The sequence below is a fragment of the Salvelinus alpinus genome, chromosome 2 (assembly GCF_045679555.1).
Source record: "Salvelinus alpinus chromosome 2, SLU_Salpinus.1, whole genome shotgun sequence".
In the NCBI taxonomy this organism is placed as follows: domain Eukaryota; kingdom Metazoa; phylum Chordata; class Actinopteri; order Salmoniformes; family Salmonidae; genus Salvelinus; species Salvelinus alpinus.
Genome location: NC_092087.1, coordinates 107696220 through 107716664, shown reverse-complemented (window position 1 = coordinate 107716664; position 20445 = coordinate 107696220). Strand labels below are relative to the sequence as shown.

The window sequence follows — 20445 nt, the reverse complement described above, 5'->3', positions numbered from 1 at the left end:
AAAAGTTTTGAGAATGACACAAATATTAATTTCCAAAGTCTGCTGCTTCAGTGTCTTTAGATATTTTTGTCAGATGTTACTATGGAACACTGAAGTATAATTACAATCATTTCATAAGTGTCAAAGGCTTTTATTGACAATTACATGAAGTTGATGCAAAGAGTCAATATTTGTAGTGTTGACCCTTCTTTTTCAAGACCTCTGTAATCCGCCCTGGCATGCTGTCAATTAACTTCTGGGCCACATCCTGACTGATGGCAGCCTATTCTTGCATAATCAATGCTTGGAGTTGGTCAGAATTGGTGGGGTTTTGTTTTTCCACCCGCCTCTTGAGGATTGACCACAAGTTCTCAATGGGATTAAGGTCTGGGGAGTTTCCTGAAGAAAAATAAATGCACACCTATTTAGGCGAGGTGCTCGTTTATATAGTGTCAAAAGACACACAGGTGTCTGTAATCATGGCCAAGTGTGGCCTAATATCATTGGTTAATTCTCAAATATAAAAAATGGCATACAAAGAACAGCATACAAAAAAACTAATGGATAGCATACGATCTTAGATTCATTTTAGACTACACAAGCTTACAAACAATTACAATGGCAAAGTCACAATAATCACAAGAATGGCTTCAGATCAAAGTCTACGTTGAGACCGAAGGGAGCAAGGGTCTTTAAGTTAAAGATCCAGGCAGCCTCTCGTTTTAACAATAAATTATCAAGGTCACCCCGTCTCCTAGGGAAGGTGACATGTTCGATGCCAATATTACGCAGAGACGAAATCGAGTGGTTTGCTTCCAAAAAAGTGGGCCACAACTGGGTAGGTCGAGTTTTTGCACCTAATGGTTGGAACAATGATTCCAAGCACAACCCTCCTTTTGAAGCTTCCAGTCTGTTATTCGAACTCAATCAGCATGACAGAGTGATCTCCAGCCTTAGCCTTGTCCTCGTCAACACTCACCTGTGTTAATGAGAGAATCACTGACATGTCAGCTTGTCCTTTTGTGGCAGGGCTGAAATGCAGTAGAAATGTTTTTCTGGGATTCAGTTCATTTGCATGGCAAAGAGGGACTTTGCAATTTATCTGATCACTCTTCATAACATTCTGGAGTATATGCAAATTGCCAACCTACAAACTGAGGCAGCAGACTTTGTGAAAAATGTATATTTGTGTCATTCTCAAAACGTTTGTCCACGACTGTACATCACTGGTTAGAGGACAGCTTGAAAACAGCCAGCTACATTTTGATTCAAGTGGGTCACCGACGAGATAAGTGTAACACAACAGTTTTTGTTAATCACTTAATTTACATTTGTTTGTATTTTGTAATTGTCCTCTTTCATTTCAGAACCTGGATTTTCCCCCTGATGAGGCTAGTCTTCATATCACACTGAAATCAATAGAACAGGGTGAAAATGTTTAGGGTTCTACATTGAGACATTTTATTGATATTATGAAACAACTCATTCATGTATGTATTTTCTGATGTCTGATCAGAGATCTTTTACCAGAGTATCTCTTCCCACATTGATTACAGCTATATGATTTCTCTCCTGTGTGTGTTTTCTGGTGTGCAGTCAGCTGGCTAGATGAAACAAAACTCTTCCCACATTGATCACAGCTATAACATTTCTCTCCTGTGTGTATTCTCTGGTGTACAGTCAGCTGGCTAGATGAAACAAAACTCTTCCCACATTGATCACAGCTAAAAGGTTTCTCTCCCGTGTGAATTCTCTGGTGTGTTTTCAGGCTGCTTGGAACATTAAAATTCTTCCCACATTGATCACAGCTATAAGGTTTCTCTCCCGTGTGAATTCTCTGGTGTCTTTTCAGGCTGCTTAGATCAGTAAATCTCTTCCCACATTGATCACAGCTATAAGGTTTCTCTCCTGTATGGATTCTCTGATGTCTTTTGAGGTCTGCTGAAGAGGTGAATCTCTTCCCACAGTCAGAGCAGTGGTGAGGTTTCTTCCCTGTGCGTTTCCGCTGCTGTTTCTTGAGATGTTCTGATGTGGAGAGACTCTTCTCTGCCTCGCCAGCTTCATGATGTTGTTGAGGCTCCCCAGAGGATCCACGGTAGTCACGCCTCTCTCCTGTGTGAACAACAAAGTCAGACAGAAGGTTAAAGGCCCCAGTAGCAGAAATCCACTGTTTATTTTAGCTAAAAGGTCATGACTCATGGCCATGATGTTGTGTACAAACTTAATTGACAATCGTCTTAATAAGACCAGTCAAGGGAGCAACAATAGACATGTTTAGTCTTGTTTTTTTCACCTTAGTAGTAACATCGATGATTGTAGGCTAGAAATACGTTTTAAAAGTTGCTGAAACTCTAAGCAGTGTGCCAGACGACTTTTGGTCACCAATATAAGCCTCATTCTGTGTTTTCTAAAATTGCCGTACGAGGGCGATGTGCACACAATTTGGTTGCAGAAACTCGTCCCTGCTAAAGTAGAAACCGCTAGTTACGGATGTAGTACATCTGCCTGGAGCAAAAATGATGAGCGAAGATTTAGGTTTTTCACAAGGTATTCTGAATATTACAGCAGAAGATCAGGAGTGCTACTCAGGGAAACACACATTAACCTCTGGTGTCTATTCACTAATTCACCACCGTAGGGGAAAACTCAGGGGAGTTCTCATAGGCTGACAGCAAAAATAGCCTCCATTTCCAGGTTGATTATGAGTGTATTTCACACCACTATTGTATACTATTGGATTATAATTGTAAGGCTTGTTTGAATGTCCTGGGTGACTTCCTGTCGTCTTCCTGCAACCAGAAATTACATCCGCGGGGCCTATTATTCTGGTTATTATAAATCAGCTTCACAACAGAAAACCACTGTGGTGTTATAACCTCTGAACTACAGTCTATAGTGTTATAACCTCTCCTTCTGAACTACAGTATATAGTGTTATAACCTCTCCTTCTGAACTAGTCTATAGTGTTATAACCTCTCCTTCTGAACTACAGCCTATAGTGTTATAACCTCTGAACTACAGTCTATAGTGTTATAACCTCTCCTTCTGAACTAGTCTATAGTGTTATAACCTCTCCTTCTGAACTACAGTATATAGTGTTATAACCTCTCCTTCTGAACTACAGTCTATAGTGTTATAACCTCTCCTTCTCAACTACAGTATATACTGTTATAACCTCTCCTTCTGAACTACAGTCTATAGTGTTATAACCTCTCCTTCTGAACTACAGTCTATAGTGTTATAACCTCTCCTTCTGAACTACAGTCTATAGTGTTATAACCTCTCCTTCTGAACTACAGTCTATAGTGTTATAACCTCTCCTTCTGAACTACAGTCTATAGTGTTCTAACCTCTCCTTCTGAACTACAGTCTATAGTGTTATAACCTCTCTGAACTACAGGCTATAGTGTTATAACCTCTCCTTCTGAACTACAGTATATACTGTTCTAACCTCTCCTTCTGAACTACAGGCTATAGTGTTATAACCTCTCCTTCTGAACTACAGTATATAGTGTTATAACCTCTCCTTCTGAACTACAGTCTATAGTGTTATAACCTCTGAACTACAGTCTATAGTGTTCTAACCTCTCCTTCTGAACTACAGGCTATAGTGTTATAACCTCTCCTTCTGAACTACAGTCTATAGTGTTATAACCTCTCCTTCTGAACTACAGTCTATAGTGTTATAACCTCTCCTTCTGAAGTACAGTCTATAGTGTTATAACCTCTCCTTCTGAACTACAGTCTATAGTGTTATAACCTCTCTGAACTACAGGCTATAGTGTTATAACCTCTGAACTACAGTCTATAGTGTTATAACCTCTGAACTACAGTCTATAGTGTTCTAACCTCTCCTTCTGAACTACAGTCTATAGTGTTATAACCTCTCCTTCTGAACTACAGTCTATAGTGTTATAACCTCTCCTTCTGAACTACAGTCTATAGTGTTATAACCTCTCCTTCTGAAGTACAGTCTATAGTGTTATAACCTCTCCTTCTGAACTACAGTATATACTGTTCTAACCTCTCCTTCTGAACTACAGGCTATAGTGTTATAACCTCTCTGAACTACAGGCTATAGTGTTCTAACCTCTCCTTCTGAACTACAGTCTATAGTGTTATAACCTCTCCTTCTGAACTACAGCCTATAGTGTTATAACCTCTCCTTCTGAACTACAGTATATACTGTTCTAACCTCTCCTTCTGAACTACAGGCTATAGTGTTATAACCTCTCCTTCTGAACTACAGTCTATAGTGTTATAACCTCTCCTTCTGAACTACAGTCTATAGTGTTATAACCTCTCCTTCTGAACTACAGTCTATAGTGTTATAACCTCTCCTTCTGAACTACAGCCTATAGTGTTATAACCTCTCCTTCTGAACTACAGTCTATAGTGTTATAACCTCTCCTTCTGAACTACAGTAGTGTTATAACCTCTCCTTCTGAACTACAGTCTATAGTGTTATAACCTCTGAACTACAGTCTATAGTGTTCTAACCTCTCCTTCTGAACTACAGGCTATAGTGTTATAACCTCTCCTTCTGAACTACAGTCTATAGTGTTATAACCTCTCCTTCTGAACTACAGTCTATAGTGTTATAACCTCTCCTTCTGAAGTACAGTCTATAGTGTTATAACCTCTCCTTCTGAACTACAGTCTATAGTGTTATAACCTCTCTGAACTACAGGCTATAGTGTTATAACCTCTGAACTACAGTCTATAGTGTTATAACCTCTGAACTACAGTCTATAGTGTTCTAACCTCTCCTTCCGAACTACAGTCTATAGTGTTATAACCTCTCCTTCTGAACTACAGTCTATAGTGTTATAACCTCTCCTTCTGAACTACAGTCTATAGTGTTATAACCTCTCCTTCTGAAGTACAGTCTATAGTGTTATAACCTCTCCTTCTGAACTACAGTATATACTGTTCTAACCTCTCCTTCTGAACTACAGGCTATAGTGTTATAACCTCTCCTTCTGAACTACAGCCTATAGTGTTATAACCTCTCCTTCTGAACTACAGTCTATAGTGTTATAACCTCTCCTTCTGAACTACAGTCTATAGTGTTATAACCTCTCCTTCTGAACTACAGCCTATAGTGGTATAACCTCTCCTTCTGAACTACAGCCTATAGTGTTATAACCTCTCCTTCTGAACTACAGTCTATAGTGTTATAACCTCTCCTTCTGAACTACAGTCTAGTGTTATAACCTCTCCTTCTGAACTACAGTCTATAGTGTTATAACCTCTCCCTCTGGACTACAGTATATACTGTTCTAACCTCTCCTTCTGAACTACAGTCTATAGTGTTATAACCTCTCCTTCTGAACTACAGTCTATACTGTTATAACCTCTCCTTCTGAACTACAGTCTATAGTGTTATAACCTCTCCTTCTGAACTACAGTCTATAGTGTTATAACCTCTCCTTCTGAACTACAGTATATACTGTTCTAACCTCTCCTTCTGAACTACAGTCTATAGTGTTATAACCTCTCCTTCTGAACTACAGTATATACTGTTATAACCTCTCCTTCTGAACTACAGTCTATAGTGTTATAACCTCTCTGAACTACAGTCTATGGTGTTATAACCTCTCCTTCTGAACTACAGTCTATAGTGTTATAACCTCTCTGAACTACAGGCTATAGTGTTATAACCTCTGAACTACAGTCTATAGTGTTATAACCTCTGAACTACAGTCTATAGTGTTCTAACCTCTCCTTCTGAACTACAGTCTATAGTGTTCTAACCTCTCCTTCTGAACTACAGTCTATAGTGTTATAACCTCTCCTTCTGAACTACAGTCTATAGTGTTCTAACCTCTCCTTCTGAACTACAGTCTATAGTGTTATAACCTCTCTGAACTACAGGCTATAGTGTTATAACCTCTCCTTCTGAACTACAGTATATACTGTTCTAACCTCTCCTTCTGAACTACAGGCTATAGTGTTATAACCTCTCCTTCTGAACTACAGTATATAGTGTTATAACCTCTCCTTCTGAACTACAGTCTATAGTGTTATAACCTCTGAACTACAGTCTATAGTGTTCTAACCTCTCCTTCTGAACTACAGGCTATAGTGTTATAACCTCTCCTTCTGAACTACAGTCTATAGTGTTATAACCTCTCCTTCTGAACTACAGTCTATAGTGTTATAACCTCTCCTTCTGAAGTACAGTCTATAGTGTTATAACCTCTCCTTCTGAACTACAGTCTATAGTGTTATAACCTCTCTGAACTACAGGCTATAGTGTTATAACCTCTGAACTACAGTCTATAGTGTTATAACCTCTGAACTACAGTCTATAGTGTTCTAACCTCTCCTTCTGAACTACAGTCTATAGTGTTATAACCTCTCCTTCTGAACTACAGTCTATAGTGTTATAACCTCTCCTTCTGAACTACAGTCTATAGTGTTATAACCTCTCCTTCTGAAGTACAGTCTATAGTGTTATAACCTCTCCTTCTGAACTACAGTATATACTGTTCTAACCTCTCCTTCTGAACTACAGGCTATAGTGTTATAACCTCTCTGAACTACAGGCTATAGTGTTCTAACCTCTCCTTCTGAACTACAGTCTATAGTGTTATAACCTCTCCTTCTGAACTACAGCCTATAGTGTTATAACCTCTCCTTCTGAACTACAGTATATACTGTTCTAACCTCTCCTTCTGAACTACAGGCTATAGTGTTATAACCTCTCCTTCTGAACTACAGTCTATAGTGTTATAACCTCTCCTTCTGAACTACAGTCTATAGTGTTATAACCTCTCCTTCTGAACTACAGTCTATAGTGTTATAACCTCTCCTTCTGAACTACAGCCTATAGTGTTATAACCTCTCCTTCTGAACTACAGCCTATAGTGTTATAACCTCTCCTTCTGAACTACAGTCTATAGTGTTATAACCTCTCCTTCTGAACTACAGTAGTGTTATAACCTCTCCTTCTGAACTACAGTCTATAGTGTTATAACCTCTGAACTACAGTCTATAGTGTTCTAACCTCTCCTTCTGAACTACAGGCTATAGTGTTATAACCTCTCCTTCTGAACTACAGTCTATAGTGTTATAACCTCTCCTTCTGAACTACAGTCTATAGTGTTATAACCTCTCCTTCTGAAGTACAGTCTATAGTGTTATAACCTCTCCTTCTGAACTACAGTCTATAGTGTTATAACCTCTCTGAACTACAGGCTATAGTGTTATAACCTCTGAACTACAGTCTATAGTGTTATAACCTCTGAACTACAGTCTATAGTGTTCTAACCTCTCCTTCTGAACTACAGTCTATAGTGTTATAACCTCTCCTTCTGAACTACAGTCTATAGTGTTATAACCTCTCCTTCTGAACTACAGTCTATAGTGTTATAACCTCTCCTTCTGAAGTACAGTCTATAGTGTTATAACCTCTCCTTCTGAACTACAGTATATACTGTTCTAACCTCTCCTTCTGAACTACAGGCTATAGTGTTATAACCTCTCTGAACTACAGGCTATAGTGTTCTAACCTCTCCTTCTGAACTACAGTCTATAGTGTTATAACCTCTCCTTCTGAACTACAGCCTATAGTGTTATAACCTCTCCTTCTGAACTACAGTATATACTGTTCTAACCTCTCCTTCTGAACTACAGGCTATAGTGTTATAACCTCTCCTTCTGAACTACAGCCTATAGTGTTATAACCTCTCCTTCTGAACTACAGTCTATAGTGTTATAACCTCTCCTTCTGAACTACAGTCTATAGTGTTATAACCTCTCCTTCTGAACTACAGCCTATAGTGGTATAACCTCTCCTTCTGAACTACAGCCTATAGTGTTATAACCTCTCCTTCTGAACTACAGTCTATAGTGTTATAACCTCTCCTTCTGAACTACAGTCTAGTGTTATAACCTCTCCTTCTGAACTACAGTCTATAGTGTTATAACCTCTCCCTCTGGACTACAGTATATACTGTTCTAACCTCTCCTTCTGAACTACAGTCTATAGTGTTATAACCTCTCCTTCTGAACTACAGTATATACTGTTATAACCTCTCCTTCTGAACTACAGTCTATAGTGTTATAACCTCTCCTTCTGAACTACAGTCTATAGTGTTATAACCTCTCCTTCTGAACTACAGTATATACTGTTCTAACCTCTCCTTCTGAACTACAGTCTATAGTGTTATAACCTCTCCTTCTGAACTACAGTATATACTGTTATAACCTCTCCTTCTGAACTACAGTCTATAGTGTTATAACCTCTCTGAACTACAGTCTATGGTGTTATAACCTCTCCTTCTGAACTACAGTCTATAGTGTTATAACCTCTCTGAACTACAGTCTATGGTGTTATAACCTCTCCTTCTGAACTACAGTCTATAGTGTTCTAACCTCTCCTTCTGAACTGCAGTCTATAGTGTTATAACCTCTCCTTCTGAACTACAGTATATAGTGTTATAACCTCTCCTTCTGAACTACAGTCTATAGTGTTCTAACCTCTCCTTCTGAACTACAGTCTATAGTGTTCAAACCTCTGAACTACAGTCTATAGTGTTATAACCTCTCTGAACTACAGTCTATAGTGTTAAAACCTCTCTGAACTACAGTCTATAGTGTTCAAACCTCTGAACTACAGTCTATAGTGTTCAAACCTCTGAACTACAGTCTATAGTGTTAAAACCTCTCTGAACTACAGTCTATAGTGTTAAAACCTCTCTGAACTACAGTCTATAGTGTTAAAACCTCTCTGAACTACAGTCTATAGTGTTAAAACCTCTCTGAACTACAGTCTATAGTGTTAAAACCTCTCTGAACTACAGTCTATAGTGTTCTAACCTCTGTTCCTTCTGAACCAAGTCTCTGGGCAGCCATTTTGTTGCTGTTTAAATCCTAGGTTGCCCCTTTAAAAAAGCCACATCAATCAACCAATCTGCAGTTCAAATAGTAACGAAGCTGTAATTCCACCACTGTTTTGGTAATAAGATGATGGGGCTGGAGAAATGTAACTAGTCTCAAATTCATTGACAGACCGATGGATGAAAGGACTGACCATCCATGATATCAACATTATAGTTTTAACCATAATGTGTTGATTTACATTGTTTCTAAACATTGGAGTAAAAAAAGGTTATTTGGGGTTCTGATGGGGTACAACAGTTTAACTAAGCTCATGAGGCATGTGTTCAATTCTTCAAGAATCAATGGCTATACAGTGCATTTGGAAAGTTTTCAGACCCTTCACTTTTCCCAGATTTTGTTACGTTACAGCCTTTTTCTAAAATGGATTAAATTAAATGTTTTCCTCATTAATCTACACACAATATACTATAATGGTAACATGAAAACATTTTTTTTGCACATTTATAATAATAAAAAACATGAACACCTTATTTACAGAACCTATGAGACTCTAAATTGAGATCAGGTGCATCCTGACTCCTGACTCTCAGACCATGAGAAACAAGATTCTCTGGTCTGTTGAAACCTAGATTGAACTCTTTGGTCTGAATGCCAAGTATCACGTCTGAAGGAAACCTGGCACCATCCCTACGGCGGCAGGGACTGGGAGACTAGTCAGGATTGAGGGAAAGATGAACGGAGCAAAGTACAGAACTAGTCAGGATTGAGGGTACTAGTCAGGATTGAGGGAACTAGTCAGGATTGAGAGAAAGATGAACAGAGCAAAGTACAGAGAGATCCTTGATGAAAACCTGCTCCAGAGCGCTCAGGACCTCAGACTGGGGGTGAAGGTTCACCTTCCAACAGGACAACGACTCTAAGCACACAGCCAAGACAATGCAGGAGTGGCCCCGGGACAAGACTGTGAATCATTTTTTCTATGCAGAGAACAATGGGAGACAGTCCCCAAAGTGTGCCAAGCTTGTAGTGTCATACCCAAGAAGCTTCAAGGCTGTAATCGCTGCCAAAGGTGCTTCAACAAAGTACTGAGAAAAGGGTCTGAATACTTATTAAATGTGATTTCAGTTTTTAAAAAATAACAAAATTGCAAAAATGTCTAAAAATCTGTTTTTGTTTTGTCATTGTGTGTAGATTGATGGAAAAATATATATTTAAACCGTTTTAGAATCAGGCTGTAACATAACAAAATGAGGGAAAAGTCAATGGGTCTGAATAATTTAAAAGTCCAAATGATGGATGTAGCAATTGCAGATTTCCTCTTTATAGCCACACATCAGTTCAACAACTGCAGAGTTTGTTCCTCTGTTTTTAAGACAGTACTTACTAGTGTTAATCAGGGCCCGTTTTTCCAAAAACATTTTACAGCTAAGTTCATTGTTAGAACCATTGGATGCCTTAAGATGCCTTGGGGAAACCGGGCCCAGATATCCAGTTTCCTCCTCTTCTTCCCCCTCCTTTTTCGATGTGACAGTCATCTCCCCCTCCTCCTCTTTCACTCCAAAAACTGCATCCCCCTCTTTCTCTTCCTCCTCTTCTTTTACTGTAACATCCTCCTCCTCTTTCACTCTGAACGCGTCTTCATCTTCTTTCACTGAAACGTCTTTCTCTTCTTCTTTCACTGTAACAGCCTCACCCTCTACTTGTTTTTGTATTGTAACATCCTCCTCTTCCTCCTCTTCTTTCACGACAACGTTCAGCCACAGAGCTTCTTTCTCCGTCCAGCAGACCTCCTCTTCTGTAGCAGGAGGAGAGTAGCTTAGTGAGCTCATTGTCTGCGATGTTAGCTAGCTAGGCTAATGCTAACTTAACCAGCCAGCTAGCTTATAACAGCAACAACGCAAATATGAAAGTAAGTGGGATAACTAACAAGACGACAGAAACTGGTTTAAAACACAGTGGCTAATATACACGAAAGCGTCTAAAGAACTTTATTGGTTCGTCTATTTTGTCTAACAAGCTACCGAGGTGTCTGACGAACTGTTGCTGCTGTTGAAAGAAGCGTTCCGTCCACTATATTATACGTCACACTAGCAGCATCGCCTTAAAGTCGCACAACAACAAAAACCTTAAATTCCCAGACTGCCATCAGCTGACTGGAGTGGGTAACGCAGTTGAGTAAAATGTATATTTAATTTTCAGAGAAAAAGTTAACGGTAGGAAGCATGAGTTTTTACCCACCAATGTAACAACACAGTGTGGTTAAAGACATAGTAACGCAGAAGTAGTCATAATCTGGTTACCTATATGTACAAACAGTTAGGTTTTCTCGTTATTACATATTTATTATCTTCCGGATATCTTCTAAACTACCCGCAAGGCAGTATTTATCAACGTCATATTGATCTACTCTTTAAAACAAAACAAACAAACAAAATATATATATATTTAAACAGTAACATTAATTTACTCTGTGCTACCGAGTTTGTATGCTCTCTCTGCAGCTAGCTCAAACTGGCTAACGTTTTACATGCTGACAAGACCGGACGCGTTTGTAATTTTGTCCATCTACACTCAATCAGGTTTGAAATATCAAAACGGACTCTGAACCAACTATATTAATTGTGGGATTGGTCGAAAAACATTAAACATTCATGGCAATTTAGATAGCTTGCTGTTGCTAGCTCATTTGTCCTGGGATATAAACATGGAGTTGTTATTTTACCTGACATTCACAATGTCCTCTACTCTGACAAATAACCCACAGATAAAACGGTAAACCGAGTTTGTTTCTAGTAATCCCTCTTACTTCAGGCCTCTTCGTCTGAGTCGAATACTAAATGTTCAGTGAATGTGAGTATATTTAGGTGGTTTACATAATTAACTTTCCTACTAACCTTCTAAAAGTTGACAGTGCCAAAATCTTACCAAACCTTGAGATGTTTCTACAACTTGTTCGGAGTCCAACTGTGGTAAAGTCAATTGATTGGACATGATTTGGAAAGGCTCACACCTGTCTATATAAGGTACCACAGTTGACAGTGCATGTCAGAGCAAAAACAAAGCCATGAGGTGGAAGAAATTGTCCGTAGAGCTCTGAGACAGGATTGTGTCGAGGCACAGATCTGAGGAAGGGTACCAACATATTTCTGTAGCATTGATGGTCCTCAAGAACACAGTGGCCTCCATCATTCTTAAATAGAAGAATTTGGAACCACCAAGACACTTCCTAGAGCTGGCCACCTGACCAAACTGAGCAATTGGGGGAGAAGGAGAACCCTATGGTCACTCTGACAGAGCTCCAGAGTTCCTCTTGTGGAGATGGGAGGACCTTCAACCATCTCCGCAGCACTCCACCAATCAGGCCTTTATGATAGAGTGGCCAGACGGAAGCCACTCCTCAGTAAAAGGCACATGGCAGCCCACTTGCAGTTTGCCAAAAGGCACCTAAAGACTCTCAGACCATGAGAAACAATATTCTCTGGTCTGATGAAACCTTGATTGAACTTTTTTTGTCTGGAGTAAACCTGGCACCATCACTACGGTGAAGCATGGGGGTGGCAGCATCATGCCATGGGGATGTTTTTCAGCGGCAGGGACTTGGAGACTAGTCAGGATCGAGGGTAAGATGAACGGAGCAAAGTACAGAGAGATCCTTGATGACCCACACAGCACAAGGATGATCAATGGAAACAAGATGCACCTGAGCTCAATTTTGAGTATCTTAGCAAAGGGTCTGAATACTTATGTAAATAAGGTTTTTCAGTTTTTTATTTTTAATACATTTGCAAACATTTCTAAGAACATGTTTTCACTTTGTCATTATGGGGTATTGTGATGTCATTATGGGTATTCTGATGTCATTATGGGGTATTGTGTGTAGATAGATGAGGAAAATGAGTTGTTTAATCAATTTTAGAATAAGGCTGTAACTGTCACGACTTCCGCCAAAGTCGGTCCCTCTCCTTGTTCGGGCGGCGTTCGGCGGTCGAAGTCACCGACCTTCTAGCCATCACTGATCCTCTTTTCATTTTCCTTTGGTTTTGTCTTGTCTTCCATCACACCTGGTTCCAATCCCATCAATTACATGTTGTGTATTTAACCCTCTGTTCCCCCTCATGTCCTTGTCGGTGATTGTTTATTGAAAGTGTTGTCTGTCCTGGTGTGCGTCAGGTTATGCACCCATTATTTGATTGTTCTGTTTTCCGGTGTGTTGTTGTTGTTGTTATTAAACTGCTCCGTTTGGAAACACCGTTTTTGCTCTCCTGCGTCGGACTTCTCTGCCGCCAGTACGCACCCCTTACAGTAACGTAACAAAATGTGGGAAAAGTCAAGGGGTCTGAATACTTTCTGAATGCACTGTAGGTCTCTCCATGGGAGGTAGATGGACATTTAAGATGATCAACACTCTCTTTATATTACTGACTTGTTGACTGATTGTTCCAGCCTTATTTACTTTAATGAACTACTAAAATAGTGATTTTGTCAGACAGCAAAGACAGCAGCTCTACGCTTTATTGACTGACTGATCCAGTCATCCTTCCATCCCTCCTCAGCCTTCCTCTCCTCTGAAGACCCAGTGAGGGTGGAGCTCAGTCAGAGAGCTGTTGAGGGACTGATTAGGAAGGACACTTCTACAGCCAGAGAGGTGAGAGGTCACACATGGTTTATATGGTAAATATAAATATTTATGTTCCCTAGGGAATACAGATATGCATCTGTTGGTCACAGATACTCTGGTAATTCCGAACACAATGCCTGGCAGATCTAAACCTAATTTGAGCAAATTGTGACATTTGTGCATCCAGACCTAATGCAGCTTGGAGTGATCAGATGGCAGACCCTTTGCTAAGATACTCAAAATTGAGCTCAGGTGCATCTTGTTTCCATTGATCATCCTTGTAATAATGTAATAGGAGTAGGATAATGATGTCATAATGAAGGAACCCTACATGTTTGCCCTGTTCTATTGGTTTCAGCGTGCTATGGATTGAAATGAAAGAGTACTATTTATGTGATTAACAAAAAGTGACTGACAAAAAGTGTTGCGTTATGAAAAGAAGACTACGTTGTAGTTGAAATTTGAAAATATATATATATTTTTTCAATGACTTGAAAACGACTTAATTTCAACGTACTAGCAGCCTATACACATGGACGCAGTATAATAAATTAGTTTATAATCAATTTTATTAACAATCTGACATAACTCCAGTATTTCTTGACAACATTCAACTACTAATTGTCTTTATTCCACTACTGAAGAAGCATGACTCAAATCACCACATATATTCAAACATCCAGCCTGACAAAAAATACATGTTTTATTATTCCATGCCTCACCATTAAGTGAATTATTGCCAATACATATTAACAAAGGGGTGTATATTCGGTTTTTATATTTTATATTTCATAATATTTCAATGTAATGTAACATTTAGTAATCACAATAATTTATGCAACTAACTGAATTATATTGTTTACTAACAATGTAGTAAAACAAGCTTATATTTCTGGTTGGATATTACATTATATTCTTACTATTTTAATCAATGTCATTTCCTTAGAATGCTCATTAGTCTTTCAGTTTTATTGTTAGTTTTCCTCTTATGTTTGTTGTGTTGTAAATATTAAAGTTTTTATTTTCATCCGTTTTTATTCATTTGTTCCTGTGAAGCCCATTGTGTTCCATGTCTGAAATGTGCTGTATAAATAAAGCTTGATTTCATTTTAATATATTACAAAACAAATGAACCCAATGACTGACCAATCAACAGACTCAGAATCAACAAATATGTGCAATTGCCAACTTTAACCAATCCAGTGCATTTTTTGGTTGAAAATGAAAAATGTTGAAATCAACAATTCGTCAAACGATTCAACTACTGGAAACTGAAACAAAGAAATGGATCAACCAGATCAATCCCACTGTTCCAGCCTGCTGAAGGCGTGGTGGAGTGGTAAACACCACCCCCGGCTCTACCAGGTCTCCCACAGCTCTGCTGGTGGAGTGGTAAACACCACCCCCGGCTCTACCAGGGGCTCTAGGTGGTCTCCCACAGCTCTGCTGGTGGAGTGGTAAACACCACCCCCGGCTCTACCAGGGGCTCGAGGTGGTCTCCCACAGCTCTGCTGGTGGAGTGGTAAACACCACCCCCGGCTCTACCAGGAGCTGGAGGTGGTCTCCCACAGCTCTGCTGATGGAGTGGTAAACACCACCCCCGGCTCTACCAGGGGCTGGAGGTGGTCTCCCACAGCTCTGCTGGTGGAGTGGTAAACACCACCCCCGGCTCTACCGGGAGCTTGAGGTGGTCTCCCACAGCTCTGCTGATGGAGTGGTAAACACCACCCCCGGCTCTACCAGGGGCTGGAGGTGGTCTCCCACAGCTCTGCTGGTGGAGTGGTAAACACCACCCCCGGCTCTACCAGGGGCTGGAGGTGGTCTCCCACAGCTCTGCTGGTGGAGTGGTAAACACCACCCCCGGCTCTACCGGGGGCTTGAGGTGGTGTCCCACAGCTCTGCTGGTGGAGTGGTAAACACCACCCCCGGCTCTACCGGGGGCTTGAGGTGGTGTCCCACAGCTCTGCTGGTGGAGTGGTAAACACCACCCCCGGCTCTACCGGGGGCTTGAGGTGGTCTCCCACAGCTCTGCTGGTGGAGTGGTAAACACCACCCCCGGCTCTACCGGGGGCTTGAGGTGGTCTCCCACAGCTCTGCTGGTGGAGCGGTAAACACCACCCCCGGCTCTACCGGGAGCTTGAGGTGGTCTCCCACAGCTCTGCTGGTGGAGTGGTAAACACCACCCCCGGCTCTACCAGGGGCTTGAGGTGGTCTCCCACAGTGGTGTTTACCACTCCACCAGCAGAGCTGTGGGAGACCACCTCAAGCTCCCGGTAGAGCCGGGGGTGGTGTTTACCACTCCACCAGCAGAGCTGTGGGAGACCACCTAGAGCCCCTGGTAGAGCCGGGGGTGGTGTTTACCACTCCACCACGCCTTCAGCAGGCTGGAACAGTGGGATTGATCTGGTTGATCCATTTCTTTGTTTCAGTTTCCAGTAGTTGAATCGTTTGACGAATTGTTGATTTCAACATTTTTCATTTTCAACCAAAAAATGCACTGGATTGGTTAAAGTTGGCAATTGCACATATTTGTTGATTCTGAGTCTGTTGATTGGTCAGTCATTGGGTTCATTTGTTTTGTAATATATTAAAATGAAATCAAGCTTTATTTATACAGCACATTTCAGACATGGAACACAATGGGCTTCACAGGAACAAATGAATAAAAACGGATGAAAATAAAAACTTTAATATTTACAACACAACAAACATAAGAGGAAAACTAACAATAAAACTGAAAGACTAATGAGCATTCTAAGGAAATGACATTGATTAAAATAGTAAGAATATAATGTAATATCCAACCAGAAATATAAGCTTGTTTTACTACATTGTTAGTAAACAATATAATTCAGTTAGTTGCATAAATTATTGTGATTACTAAATGTTACATTACATTGAAATATTATGAAATATAAAATATAAAAACCGAATATACACCCCTTTGTTAATATGTATTGGCAATAATTCACTTAATGGTGAGGCATGGAATAATAAAACATGTATTTTTTGTCAGGCTGGATGTTTGAATATATGTGGTGATTTGAGTCATGCTTCTTCAGTAGTGGAATAAAGACAATTAGTAGTTGAATGTTGTCAAGAAATACTGGAGTTATGTCAGATTGTTAATAAAATTGATTATAAACTAATTTATTATACTGCGTCCATGTGTATAGGCTGCTAGTACGTTGAAATTAAGTCGTTTTCAAGTCATTGAAAAAAATATATATATTTTCAAATTTCAACTACAACGTAGTCTTCTTTTCATAACGCAACACTTTTTGTCAGTCACTTTTTGTTAATCACATAAATAGTACTCTTTCATTTCAATCCATAGCACGCTGAAACCAATAGAACAGGGCAAACATGTAGGGTTCCTTCATTATGACATCATTATCCTACTCCTATTACATTATGACATCATTATCCTACTCTTTTACATTGTGACATCATTATCCTACTCCTATTACATTGTGACATCATTTCATTGATATAACGTATCTCTTGTCACATTGATTACAGCTATGATATTTCTCTCCTGTGTGTGTTCTCTGGTATGATTTTAAAAAGTCCTGATTAAACAAAACTCTTCCCACAGTCAGAGCTAGTGGTAAAGTTTATTTCCTGTGTTTTCTCTGGTGCAAAGTCAGCTTTGTAGATTCAGTAAAACTCTTCCCACATTGAACAACAATCTTCATGTATGAATTGTCTGATGTTTAACCAGAGATCTTTTATCAGAGTATCTCTTGTCACATTGATCACAGCTATGAGGCTTCTCTCCTGTGTGTGTTCTCTGGTGTGATTTTAAAAGTCCTGACGAAACAAAACTGTTCCCACAGTCAGAGCATTGGTAAGGTTTCTCTCCTGTGTGTATTCTCTGGTGTACTATCAGGCTGCTTAAGTGCCTAAAACTCCTCCCACATAGATCACAGCTATAAGGTTTCTCTCCTGTGTGTGTTCTCTGGTGTGATTTTAAATGTCCTGACAAAACAAAACACTTCCCACAGTCAGCACAGCTATAAGGTTTTTCTCTTCTATGGATTCTCTGATGTATTTTTAGGGTTGCTAAAGAGGTGCAACTCTTCCCACAACCAGAGCAGCAGTGAGGTTTCTCTCCAATGTGTTTTCTCTGGTGTACTTTTAGTGTATCTGATCTTGAGTAACTCTTCCCACAGTCAGAGCAGTGGTGAGACTTCTTCCCTTTGTGAATTCTCTGGTGTGCTTTCAGTGAATCTGATCTTGAATAACTCTTCCCACAGTCAGAGCAGTGGTGAAGTTTCTTCCCTGTGCGTTTCCGCTGGTGTTTCTTGAGGTGTTCTGATGTGGAGAGACTCTTCTCTGCCTCCTCAGCTTCATGATGTTGTTGAGGCTCCCCAGAGAATCCACGATTGTCATGTCTTTCTCCTGTGTGAACAACAAAATCAGACAGATGGTTAAAGGCCCACAACAGCAGAAATGCACTGTTTATTTTAGCTAAAAGGTGATGCCCATGATGTCGTACAACAATTTACGTCTGTAATGAATGTTAAAATGCTTTTATAAAATTATTTGACAATTATCTTAACAAGACAGTCAAGTGAGCAACAATATACATATTTTGTATTATTGTTTTCACAGTAGTATAGTGGATGATTCTCGGCTATAAATACATTATTGAAGTTGCTGAAACCCTAAGCAGTGTGTCAGATTACTTTTTGTCTATTGTTGTACAGCTACAGTGCTGCTCTTTGTTCACAAAACATTAATCCTTAGGAAACATATTATTTAGAAAAGGGATACTTTCACCAAATTTCCTAACTGGATTCTCTGAACATTATCTCACCAGGTTCCCCCATTAGACAAACCATTAACAGTATTTATCTCACCAGGTTCCCCCATTAGGCAAACCATTAACAGTATTTATCTCACCGGGCGCAGTGCGCGCTAACCAAGGGGGCCAGGTGCACGGTGTTTCCTCCGACACATTGGTGCGGCTGGCTTCCGGGTTGGAGGCGCGCTGTGTTAAGAAGCAGTGCGGCTTGGTTGGGTTGTGCTTCGGAGGACGCGTTGCTTTCGACCTTCGTCTCTCCCGAGCCCGTACGGGAGTTGTAGCGATGAGACAAGATAGAAATTACTAGCAATTGGATACCACGAAATTGGGGAGAAAAGGGGGTAAAATTATAAAAAAATATATTAAAAAATATTTTAAAAATTGCATGTGTCCCAATCAACATTAACAGCAGAACACAACTGGCCAGCTCAGCTAGCTGTCTTAACGTTGCTTCATCACGCAACGAGACATCTGTAAACAATGGCAAGCTTTAATGGTACCTGTATGCAACTGTTGAGACAATAACGTATGTACCTGTAGGTATCTTGGCATTTTAACTGTAGACTCTTACTGGTGTATGGATTATGATGATTCACAGCAGACTGAAACCCTTTCTGAATAATTCTTCCCACTCAGCTTCAACCAGTTCAGACTGCTTTATCCACAGTAGACAGAGCTGTGTTGATACCAGCAGCTGTACTCAGGACAACCAGTTCAGACTGCTTTATCCACAGTAGACAGAGCTGTGTTGATACCAGCAGCTGTACTCAGGACAACCAGTTCAGACTGCTTTATCCACAGTAGACAGAGCTGTGTTGATACCAGCAGCTGTACTCAGGACAACCAGTTCAGACTGCTTTATCCACAGTAGACAGAGCTGTGTTGATACCAGCAGCTGTACTCAGGACAACCAGTTCAGACTGCTTTATCCACAGTAGACAGAGCTGTGTTGATACCAGCAGCTGTACTCAGGACAACCAGTTCAGACTGCTTTATCCACAGTAGACAGAGCTGTGTTGATACCAGCAGCTGTAATCAGGACAACCAGTTCAGACTGCTTTATCCACAGTAGACAGAGCTGTGTTGATACCAGCAGCTGTACTCAGGACAACCAGTTCAGACTGCTTTATCCACAGTAGACAGAGCTGTGTTGATACCAGCAGCTGTACTCAGGACAACCAGTTCAGACTGCTTTATCCACAGTAGACAGAGCTGTGTTGATACCAGCAGCTGTACTCAGGACAACCAGTTCAGACTGCTTTATCCACAGTAGACAGAGCTGTGTTGATACCAGCAGCTGTACTCAGGACAACCAGTTCAGACTGCTTTATCCACAGTAGACAGAGCTGTGTTGATACCAGCAGCTGTATTCAGGACAACCAGTTCAGACTGCTTTATCCACAGTAGACAGAGCTGTGTTGATACCAGCAGCTGTACTCAGGACAACCAGTTCAGACTGCTTTATCCACAGTAGACAGAGCTGTGTTGATACCAGCAGCTGTACTCAGCTTCAACCAGTTCAGACTGCTTTATCCACAGTAGATGTAACAGTATAACTTTAGTACGTCCCCTCGCCCATACCCGGGCTCGAACCAGGGACCCTCTGCACACATCAACAACAGTCACCCACGAAGCGTCGTTACCCATCGCTCCACAAAGGCCGCGGCCCTTGCAGAGCAAGGGGCAACACTACTAATAGGTTTCAGAGCAAGTGACGTAACTGATTGAAACGCTACTAGCGCGTACCCGCTAACTAGCTAGCCATTTCACATCCGTTACACTCACCCCCCTTTCAACCTCCTCCTTTTCCGCAGCAACCAGTGATCCGGGTCACGGCACCAATGTAACAGTATAACTTTAGTACGTCCCCTCGCCCATACCCGGGCTCGAACCAGGGACCCTCTGCACACATCAACAACAGTCACCCACGAAGCGTCGTTACCCATCGCTCCACAAAGGCCGCGGCCCTTGCAGAGCAAGGGGCAACACTACATCTAGGTTTCAGAGCAAGTGACGTAACTGATTGAAACGCTGGTAGCGCGTACCCGCTAACTAGCTAGCCATTTCACATCCGTTACATAGACAGAGCTGTGTTGTTACCAGAAGCTGTACTCAGGACAACCAGTTCAGACTGCTTTATCCACAGTAGACAGAGCTGTGTTGTTACCAGCAGCTGTACTCAGGACAA

The 20445-nt window shown here is 40.7% G+C and overlaps 1 protein-coding gene and 1 pseudogene across 1 annotated transcript in view; one reads left to right on the top strand and one right to left on the bottom strand.

The window, feature by feature from the left end:
• The window catches only part of LOC139542145 (zinc finger protein 665-like), a 294018-nt pseudogene that overhangs the window by 139974 nt on the left and 133599 nt on the right, over nucleotides 1–20445 (top strand).
• The window catches only part of LOC139552150 (zinc finger protein 271-like), a 23207-nt gene continuing 4178 nt past the window's right edge, over nucleotides 1417–20445 (bottom strand). The window contains exons 2-4 of the mRNA XM_071363591.1: nucleotides 17148–17851; nucleotides 10214–10673; nucleotides 1417–2091 (exon numbers count right to left, since the gene is read on the bottom strand). Coding sequence (XP_071219692.1) covers nucleotides 1466–2091; nucleotides 10214–10673; nucleotides 17148–17851 — 1790 coding nt within the window. The 3' untranslated portion in view covers nucleotides 1417–1465. The remainder of the gene's footprint in view (nucleotides 2092–10213; nucleotides 10674–17147; nucleotides 17852–20445) is intronic.